The sequence below is a fragment of the Micropterus dolomieu genome, linkage group LG14 (assembly GCF_021292245.1).
Source record: "Micropterus dolomieu isolate WLL.071019.BEF.003 ecotype Adirondacks linkage group LG14, ASM2129224v1, whole genome shotgun sequence".
Classification (NCBI taxonomy): Eukaryota; Metazoa; Chordata; class Actinopteri; order Centrarchiformes; family Centrarchidae; genus Micropterus; species Micropterus dolomieu.
In genome coordinates, this window is record NC_060163.1 from 91,730 (window position 1) to 102,830 (window position 11,101).

Below are 11,101 nucleotides of genomic sequence, written 5' to 3' on the forward strand. Positions count from 1 at the left end.
AAACGAGTGTCCTCTGTCCTTCAGATGTAAGTAGACTGCAGAGTCTTGACCTGAGGAGTTGGCCCTTCTGTGTTGAGCCATGCGTTTGTGTAGTGGTTGTTTAGTCTCCCCAATATACAGGTCTGTGCATTCCTCACTGCATTGGACCGCATACACTAGATTGCTTTTCTTGTGTTTGGGTGTGCGGTCTTTGGGGTGGACCAGCATCTGTCTTAGTGTATTCTTGGGTTTAAAAAACACAGGGATGTTGTGTTTGTTGAAAATCCTCCTGAGTTTCTCTGATACTCCAGACATGTATGGAATCACAATGTTGTTGCGTTTGACCTTCTTTTCTTCATCCCCTGTAGTTTTGTTCTTCTTGGATCTTGTGGCTGTTTTCACAAAGGTCCATTTAGGGTTTCCACAGGCTGTAAGTGCCCCCTTCAGGTGGTTCTGTTCCTTCTCTCTGGCTTGGGCGCTTGTTGGTATGTTTTCTGCTCTTTGGTGCAGTGTTCTCATGACCCCTAGCTTGTGCTCCAGTGGGTGGTGTAAATCAAAGAGTAGGTATTGGTCTGTGTGTGTGGGTGTGTGGGTATATGGCCTTTTTCTTGTATCCGCTGGTTGGGTCTCGTCTCAGTGTCTCATACGTGTTTGTGTCCATTAGTAGTGTGTTGACTTTGTTCTGGTAGTCAGCTGTGTTAAGTACTACCGTGCATTTTCCTTTGAGCAAGGATCAAAACATCACTATCCTACCTGCTGACAGAGATGTCACAGCCTTCCTTTCTTGGACGGTGAGGTTGGAAGGGGGGGTCTTCGCATTAGAAAGGGCTGCAAATACCTTTAGTCTGAGCGCTCTCTCTCCCCCCCAACCTGTCGAGGCAGATGGCCGCCCACCCCGAGTCATGGTTCTGCTCGAGGTTTCTGCCTCTTAAAAGGAAGTTTTTCTTGCCTCTGTTCTCCTAGTGCTGCTCTTGGTGGGAATTGTTGGGCTTCTGTAAATAACATCAGAGTACGGTCTAGACCTGCTCTTTTATGAAAAGCGCTGTGAGATAACTGTTGTTGTGATTTGGCCACAGGTAGTCCTAACGACTGTAACGACTGTCGTCACAGCAACAAGGAACACTAACAAACCAGCAGTATCGATGACCCTGGCAAACGACCCCACTGAGGTTAAATAGCTGAGTTTCCCTGCCAGTCAGTCAGAACTGAAGAAGTCCTTTGGATGAGGGACGAAACGTCTTCCAGTATCTTCAACCAAGTCCAGTTGCCCTTGACTTTAACCTTCGTTGGATAACTATGACCTGGATGACTGAGAATCTTCATAGACATCTTAAAAGTAGCTCTTAATACCATTTGATCCACCTGGCTTGCTATTGGCCAGCTCTCGTAGCGTGTTTATGGTGAGCAGGCGGATCTCTCTCATGGACATGATGATGTCGTAGTCACGCTCCAGAGTCTGCCGAACTTCCACACCCATTAAGGAGTCCAGGCCCACATCAGCCAATGAGGCATCAGCGTTCAGGCTGTTCACATCTCGTACGCCTGAGTGTGAAAAGCACAGTGAAAGTTCAGTGAGCTTGGCCTGATCAAATTTAGCTCATGAAATAAAAAAAAAAGTAGCAGACCTTTCTCTCTTTGGTATGACAAACAGTGATGCAAACTGAATGATCCAGATCATTTAGGCCAGTGTTTGCACTGTTTTCAAAATGCAATTTCTCTTTTTTAATAAGATAACGAAGATAATATTAAGGAGTCTCTTTGTTTATTATGCAATTTACTATCAATTTCTTTGAAAGACTCCTGGAAACTTGAAACCATGGAAAATAGAGACAGTGTTAAATTAGTAAATTTCCAATTAATTAATTCCAATCAAGTATTTCAGCCTGTAAACAAAACAAAAGAAGTTTAAAAAAAAAGTAAAATAGCAAGTGAAGAATACATTTTCCAATATAAATTTGAATGAATGTTTGGATTGGAGTAAATGGTCCGTACTTGTATAGCGCCTTTCTAGTCTTTTCGACCACTCATAGCGCTTTTACACTACATCTGCATTCACCACACACACATTCAAGTGCTCAAACGGAAACTAACATTCACACTCATTCATACACTGGCGGAATAGGCGAAAATCGGGGTTCGGTATCTTGCCCAAGGACACTTTGACACGCAACCAGGGGGAGCCAGGGATCGAACCGCCGACCTTCCGATTAATGGCCAACCCGCTCTACCTCCTGAGCCACAGCCGCCCAAATGGAGCAGTTCTTTAAATAATATTCCTCTGAAAATCAATAACTGCTCCTCCTTGACTATATCAAATAACTATCTTTGCCTTCCCTTTTCCTTTTGTTAGTAAACAATTATAGTTGTCTTCCAGGAAACTTCGAAAAATGTTTTAATTGTGCCTTGACTTTCCTTGTTAACCCTGAGTTAAAAGTGAGTAGGTTAAACATCCCCCAACAGGTTTTAAACAACAAAAACTTGTTAAGTATACCAGTACCATTTGCTGACAGTACTTTCAACACATGCTCAAGGGTAACAAATAATATGCTGTGCAACTTTCCATGTTTTTTCCATGAACCATACAAGTGTTTTAGTAGTTTAACTAACTCTATTTTAGACCTCTTAAAAATGTGAAAGTTGATTTTTAACAATGTTCTGGGATGAATGGAAACCAAAAAATATTTTCAAACTTCGATTATATTTTACAATAAGCATCATCCCTGCTTTTCCTAAAAGTTACATTTCTTTGTTTAGCTTGGCTCTTACCCAGAATGTGAGCTACAGCATCCACCAAGTCTCTTTGGCTTCCTGCCTCGCTCTTTACCACCGTTCTCTCTGCCAGTACAAAGCTAGACATCACTGGCTGCTGCTGGCACAGGAAGCGGTCCAGCACCTCCAGGCAGGATGTGATGCGCTGTGGTAGGGTGCCACCAATCACTGCATCATTGCCACCCATGGTCTCCAGCACCACGCCCACATCACCAATGGCACCCCACTGAACTGCCAGTCCAGGTAGACCATCGTAGTGGCGCTTTTCGCACACACGTTCCATGGCCGAGTTGGCGTAACCATAGTTACTTTGGCCAGCATTCCCACGGCCACAGCTGACTGAGGAGAAGGCCACAAAGTAGCTGAGGTCTGGACATAACTTTCTTGTCACCCTGGAGAGGGAATGGAAGAGAGTGCATCAATATCCAGAGAGAAGTTAATAGCAGTCCTTAATGAAAGTTCCCCGATTTAAACAGAAGGATGATTGTGTGCGTCATACTTGTCCAGGTTAACGATGCCCTCATATTTAGGTTTGTTGACATCAAGGAAGAGCTGAGGAGTCAGATTTTCCAACATGCCATCTTTCAATACCTGATAATGACATACAAAACATGCTAAGGATGTTTAGGTCAAAGTTGAATCTACTTAAACAGAGAAGCAGTTTTTGAGTGATAACACCAGCGTGGACTGTCTTTACAGCAGTGGAAATAATCACAGTAAAGAAATAGTGTCAAATTACACTCAGTGATGCATAAATATAATAAATAAGTATGTAAAGTTGATATTTAAACCATGAATGTGAACATATAAATAAATAATAAAAAAACATACTACATTAACAGAAATATTTTTCTGTAAAAAGTCTGCAGCAATGCTCGCACATTGTGAGGATGTACATAGGGACAGTTGAGCTTTGAGTAAAATGCAGCATACTAATTGACACCGACAGTACTAACATACTTTGTACTGTCGGTGTCAATAAGTAAAAATGTTTACCATGCTCATTAGCTTAGTTTAGCATGCTAAATTAGCACACAGCTGAGGTGGATGGGAATATCATTAGTTCTGTAGGTCATTCAATTCAATTTTATTTATACGCCAATTTACAAGAAACTTTTCATTGCACTTATGTATAGAAGGTCTAGACCATACTCTCTGCAATATTAGTTAGTTTAGTTAAGTCTTATGACTTAACTAAACTAACTAAAATTTGTGTTTGTTCAGTACTTGGGTTTATACCCAAGTACTGAACAAACACAAATTTTAACCTAATGATGACACTAGAAGAAAAGTCAGTGCATCACAAGTTAGTAAAATTCATCCTGAAGGGAATGCTATATCTGAACAAAATTTTATAATTTCACTGAAGGCCAAAATGCTGACCTCACAGTGGTAAAGTCAGGGGATCACAAAAGTCCGTAGGCTTCATCCTTTGAGGAACACAAATGTCTGTACAAAGTGTAATGGCAATCCATTCAATTATTGCTGCTTGAAATCGCCTTCCACAGAGTCATGCTATATATATAGTATAGTATTTTCTACATACACACACAAAAAAAAAAATCACGGTTCACAATTTCTGATTGAAAATGCCACTTGTGGCCTAAAAAAAGAGACCGAGCTGAGGGGGACTGATGAGCTGGCTTGATGTGTTACCATGGCTAGGTGGAAGATGCCGCCCACTGGACCCAGTTGGGAGGCCTCAGCGATGAGTTGCTCCGTTTCCTCTACTGTGCCGACATCATTGGTTGACACCAGCACTTCCACATCCTGACCTTGCCATTCACGCACTTGCTTCGCCTGGTAACCTAGCAACAGTTAAAGTAAAACATTTGTATCATGTACAGAACAGCCGTGGTATGTGCAAAGCCGATGGGAACAAGACTGAAAAGCTGGCGCAAATTAAAAGTAATGTGGGTCACATTAGTTGTGGGTCATCCCTTTACCAACACTGTCAAATTAGTGTTTGGCGTCTTATGTGTTTAGTTATTTAACCACTTTCCATATGCATACAAATTAACAATTTAGCCTAAATGTGAAATTTGGTTATCTCTGTCATGAAGAGTACAGATGTGGTCTACTAGGACTGCATTAGAAGTAGAATCACTGCTAGTTCTGACTCCTCAAGAAAAAAATCTGGATTACTGGAGTTCACTTTCATTTTTAAGGCCCCCTACTGGGACCATGTTAGTATTTTAAATAACAGCATTACTTGAACATCCACTGTTTCAATCCACTGTTAGTGAGGTTACATAAATAATGTTATTAGTTATTAAAACTTTGCACTTAATAATATGAATGTGCTTGATAAAATGGACGGCTCACATAAGCCAAAGTGCATAGTTTAAAGTGATAAAAAAATTATTGTATGGATTCAGTATTATACTTTCAATACACAGTATTTTAATCCTCAAATGACCAACTCTGTAATCTTACTGTCATCCTGTCTTATTGCTGTGAAATCCCATCTCTACCACCCCATATGACATGAATACAGCACAAGTGCACTAAAACGTATGACTAGTCAATGTCTAAACTGTCCTGTAGTAGTCCTGCCGCATTCTGACAAACTTGGTGCATTTATGGGTGTGTGTATGTGTGTGTGTGCGCGCGCCCACCCTTAGGTAAGATTAAATCTAGATCTTATTATTTTTACTGTATTGCTGACAGAAAACAGACAGGTCAGTTGTTTTTTATTTTGTATTCTCTGAAAGCTTTCTATCAGTCTACCTCACCTTTGTGTTAGGCTGAGTGGATGGTTATTATTAAGCTATTGTTGTTGGATTTGCACGGTTCATTTCTACCCCTCATTAATATTTTAGTAAATAAATGTCTTCTTTTTTGCACTGAATCCTGACGAGTTACCTGCTAGTTCAACATAGTGAAATGAAAAATTGTGTTGTGAATTGTCATTTCTCTTGTTACGTGCCAAATGTGTCAAACAGCTAAACAGTTTTGTGTATGTTTAAAACAAAAATAGGGCCAACAATCCTGTGCAACTCTGTATCTTTCTACAGCTCTACAGCTGAGTGAGCCAATCACAACAATAGGATTAGATTAAAATGCATTCAGTAAATTAACCCTGCCCACATATTTAAATTAATCTGGAAATAAAAAAACATGACTCAAGATAAAGCCACTCTAATTTCTTCCCTTTATATGGGGTGATACTTTCAGTTACTGCTTTAATGAATCTGAATGTAAGTGAGAAGTGACCTCAGCAGACTTGTGGTTACTGAGTGACTTACCATTCCTGATACCTGATCTGGAAGTCAGCACCAGTTTGCGAGCTCCTCGCTCTGTCAGCCACTGAGCGAGCTCCAGACCGAAGCCCCCCAATCCACCGGTGATGATGTAGGAGTGGGAGGCGTGGCAGAATGTGCGACAGATAGCTGGAAAAGACAAAGGGGAAGCAGTTTGGACTGCTGCTTCCCTCTCCTCAGAACAGACCTGTGTGAAGAGAAGAACCAGTGCGAAGATACATACTAGTGTAGTCAGTCACATAACAATCATGTGAACTTAACCAGAAACTGAGGTGGAAAGTATTAACTGAAATATCTAGGATTACCAGTGTTTCTTCAGTTTTCATTTTACTAGTTTTTTATTCATTTATAAGCTGGAACCAACAGGAATTTGAGTAATTAAGTATTTCAGTGTTCTCTTTCATGGTCCATTGTAAACAATCTATAGTCCTTTCACACTATCTAAAGGCTAACAGTCGGTGGTGAAACTGACCTGCAGGACGACCTTGCCAATGTGCTTGCCCTGAGCCATGTATCTGAATGCTTCCTCCACTTGGTCCCTCTCAAACACTGTGGTCTTTAGAGGTTGAACTACACCTCCAATAATGCCTTCCTTCAGCAGCTGGGACACTTCCTCCCACTCTTGGTTGCCCTCTTCAAACAGAGCATCCAGCAGGATGCCGTGGAATGTCACATTCTTCAGGAACAGAGCCATGCCTGGAGAGATCACAACAACACAATGACACTGTTCAGCGCTGACCACGCTGAAGGTGAACCAGGCCTCGGACACATAAAATCTGTCTTGGTATAAAAAACTTTTACATATTATGCTGAGCTGATTTATGCTGAAAATGAATGTGACATAAGTGGACTACAGACCCATTGTGTTCAGTGTGTGTTTGTACGTGTGCTTTTCTAAGCCCATTTTTTTAATTTTTCTAATTTTCTTTTTAATTTACAGTGCTAAGAGAAAGGAAAATACATTTATGCATAATTCCTCAATAAATTGTCATCAAAGCCAATATACTAAACAAAACTATCCCCCATTCATATACAGAAAAACACAACAGATGTCTGTCTGTGAAGATTCTCAGTCATCCAGGTCATAGTTATCCAACAAAGGTTAAATTCAAGGGAAACTGGACTTGGTTGAAGATACTAGAAGATGTTTCATCCCTCATCCAAAGGACTTCTTCAGTTCTGACTGAATGGTAGGGAAACTCAGCTATTTAACCTAATTTTGTCAGGAGCATTGATACCGCTGGTTCGTTAGTGTTCCTGGCTGTAGTAACGACAGTCGTTATTGTCGTTAGGACTACCGGTGGCCAAGACTGAACGACCATCGTTGGTATCTTCACCTGAGGCCAATAGGTTTGTTGAGTTTCCTGGGAAGTGATGAAAGGACCGCATTGTAAGTGGGGAATAAGTGGTGGCGTAGACCCCCTCCTCTGTTCAACGATGGCTTCTCAACCCGGGTTTAGATGGCTTCCTTGACACCTCTTCAATCTTCTCTGTCTAAAGTCCAGTTGCCCTTGAATTTAAAGGTCCAGTGTGTAATATTTCTGATGCTCTATTGACAGAAATGCATTATAAAAGATCCACAACTATGTTTTTAGTGGTGTATGAAGACCTTACATAATGAACCATTATGTTTTTTTTAACCTTAGAACGAATGTTCTTGGTGTACATGAGTATGTACTGTACATACCATAAACCTTTGAATAATAGCCCGGGCTTTTAGTTGCTAAAATCACTGAATTGACCTTGCCTATATTTAAGACAGGCCATTATTTCCTTTTGCACAAAAACTGAAATAGGCTACTATGAAACAGTTTATTTATTTAAAAAAGTATGAATATTACTTGTATATAAATGATCAAATAAAACCAATACACGTTATTCATTTAAACTAGCTCCAACATTTGTATTAATGATCTAAGCAGCTTAGAAGCAGCTAAAGCGGGGCAGGAGGCTGTCAAGTAATAACGTACATGTATTACAACAATGCGTTCATTGTGAATTGTTCCTATTATATCGTGTAAGTTACACAGAATCAAAAAATGTGTGTATTATACCTGCCTAGATTTGACAGAGTTGAATTATGGATGACAACTTAAACTCTAACTCAAATTCATTCTCTGCTCCACAGCACAGCTTCATGTAATATAGTTGATAGTTTGCTTCAGTTTACCAGTCTGTGCTTGTTTTTGTATACTGTACATTGTCTGCTAAGTAGCAGAAGGGAATTACAAACCACGTCATTTACAACCATGTTGTAATGTGACCATTAAACCTACCTTGTATCTTGAGAAGGATTACAAAGTTTGGAGCAAATTGCGTGTTTTAAAGTATCTTAATTGCCTCCAGTTGACCATGTTGCTTTAGTGGGCCAAACTACTAATAACTATAATCTTCACCTTATTATTGACACTGGCCTGGATCTGTCTCTTTCACCTCATGCACTTGGTTTCTCTGGAAAAAGGCAAAAGAGCCTTAGGTTTCCTACTGACCTAGTGGGGAGTTGTTGGACAGGTCATATTTGCCGATCTCTAGGAATCGTCCATGTCTGGCTAGGCAGCGAATACTAGCCTGCAGCTTTTCCTCAGCCAGAGAGTTCAGCACCACATCCACACCTGAAACGCACACACACACACACAAAAATACTACATATGTCACAAAAAGTGTATTTACTTTATGCAGTGGTACCAACTCATTGCTTGTTCAACAAACACAATTGTTTCTTACTAAACACTAAAGCAGTCTTATATGCAAACGTCTCAATCTGTAAATTATGTAAATGACAATCTTTAACTACTTAAATTAAACTAGCCATTTAATCGTCAATTTTTATATTAGTTTCAGCTGGAGAAAATACACTATTCTGTGATGTCATTTGACTTGTTTATTTCAGGAGCCTCTCAATCCCAGAAATCCTACAAATCCTAAAGAGAGAACACATTGAAAGTGTGTGAAGCATGGTATGTTGAACACAACTTGTTGCAACAGAAAGAGGTATCTGACCTTTTCCCTGTGTGTGGAGAAGAATGTGCTGTTCAAATGAGGTGTCTCTGGAGTTAGTGAAGGACTCTGCTGAGAGCTGGGGGAACCTCTTCTGCAGATAAGTCCGCTTCTCCATTGAGCCTAACGATACCATACACAAAAACGTATAAAATTTTACAGTTTAAAGATTTTTACAGTTATTATTATCTCATAATAGCAACTCAATACACTAAGTCTCACAATCACAAAAGATGTGTATATCAAAATTATGACCCAATATTACTGCAAATGAGATCTCATTACGAAAAGACACAAAAAAAATTTTAATGACAAGAAAGTGGGCTTTCATATAAATTGAATAAACCACAGTGAATAAGAAATCCTATCAGAGCTCATTTTCTGTCACTATGTGTAATGTGAGTGTTAAATACTAACCAACTGTCGTGAAGACTTTACATTTCTTGCTGAGTGCTATGGCGATGGCAGCCTGGCCGACCCCCCCTGATCCTGAGTGGATTAGAACAGTTTCTCCAGGGCGGAGCCTTCCACGCACCACCAGAGAGTAGTAGGCTGTGGCGTAGACCACTGGTACCGAAGCTGCCTGCTCCAGTGTCCTGCATACGCACAGGTGCATCATATTATTTGCCATTGTATAGTATAAGGTAAAGTATATCCTTTATGCTGTTGTCTTAACATAGCAAGGTTTATTGAGCCCAGCCGAGGAGATACAGTGCCAGCATACAACATGTGAACACGTTGAACGCCAACACCACATCTGAAGGAGAACATCTTGTGGTCCCTTTTATGTTTCTACAGTTACATGTAGGGCTGTACATAACAATTATTTTTCAGACATTAATTGGGCTACTTTACTTAAAACTTTAAATGTTTGACATGAATTTATTTCAATATTGAGTAATGCAGTATGATAATCAAATGAATTTGTGTGGGGCAAAGAAAACAACTCAGTGCAGACAGTCATAGAATGTCTTTAATGTTTAGATTCAGCTGTTTTCTTGCTCATACGTGGCTGTTATTTAAAAGAGAAAATATAAAACGGTCGAACGTTAGATGACACGTTAACGTTACCATGACAGCAGCGGGGTAGAATTACTTTTAGATTAGATTACTTTTAACATGAAGCCATTGAAGAAACACTTAGAAAATCATGCTGATAATGTGCTGTGCTTGTGTGGAGACAAAGAAAACATTAAAGCTGCAAGCAGCGTTGGGCGGGCCCTCGCACTTGTAGCGCGTCCGGGTCTGAGCCGGCCGAGTTGCATATTCTGGAGCTCTGCCGGTGCGGCTGTGAATTTCCTACGCGGTTCCGACGCCGCATGAAGGTGTTATATGTCTCTTCCTGTGTCCCCTATGTGGAGCTACATAGCACTTGCCGCTATGAATATAAATCGGTATTGGCGTGTAGATGTCTGCGGGGTGGGAGAGTTATCAAGCACGTAAAGTTTGTTTCAGATGTGAGCATGTACACTGAACACTAAAATAAATTCCTTTTGTATTTCCCTGCCTTGTTGTTTATGTGTACATACAGAGGAAGAATGTGAGAACAGCACACATTTCATCGTTACTGTGTGTTAGAGCATGGGAGAACAGTGGATACTTTTAATACAGCCCACACCCCTAATACTGTGTAACTATAACAAGTAGAGAACAGAAGAAAAAGATGTTCTTTCTTTACAACTGTCTGCATAGCTTATTCATATTGTGTAATGAATGAAAATAAATAGGCCTACTAGGCTCCTCTCTACTTTGACATTTAAGATTAGCTTGTTTGATCCACCTTCATACACATGTGACATTACTGTACAACTTGAGAAAGGTGAGTTGTTTTCTGCTCCAGCCTGCCTAAAAGAAAAGCGTTTTTGGGATTAAATGGACTTTATTAGCTGCTGCAGTGCAGGATGAACACAGAACAGACCCATTTCTCACCTTATTATTCTAAATCATGCAACGAAGAAGAAGAAATGCATAATAAATCCTGGGACAAAATCTGTACACAAATACTGTACAGCATGTAGTCTGATGAACAAGACTTGTGTTATAGCTGACTTGGGCAGAATTTTTTTAATTCATGTGGTCATAGTTGTCCACAA

The 11,101-nt window shown here is 40.2% G+C and overlaps 1 protein-coding gene across 1 annotated transcript in view; it reads right to left on the reverse strand.

The window, feature by feature from the left end:
* Positions 1–11,101, reverse strand: part of fasn (fatty acid synthase) — a 69,576-nt gene that overhangs the window by 4,411 nt on the left and 54,064 nt on the right. The window contains exons 29-37 of the mRNA XM_046069694.1: positions 9,426–9,604; positions 9,012–9,131; positions 8,501–8,623; positions 6,484–6,707; positions 5,997–6,198; positions 4,405–4,556; positions 3,248–3,339; positions 2,746–3,140; positions 1,330–1,521 (exon numbers count right to left, since the gene is read on the reverse strand). Coding sequence (XP_045925650.1) covers positions 1,330–1,521; positions 2,746–3,140; positions 3,248–3,339; positions 4,405–4,556; positions 5,997–6,198; positions 6,484–6,707; positions 8,501–8,623; positions 9,012–9,131; positions 9,426–9,604 — 1,679 coding nt within the window. The remainder of the gene's footprint in view (positions 1–1,329; positions 1,522–2,745; positions 3,141–3,247; positions 3,340–4,404; positions 4,557–5,996; positions 6,199–6,483; positions 6,708–8,500; positions 8,624–9,011; positions 9,132–9,425; positions 9,605–11,101) is intronic.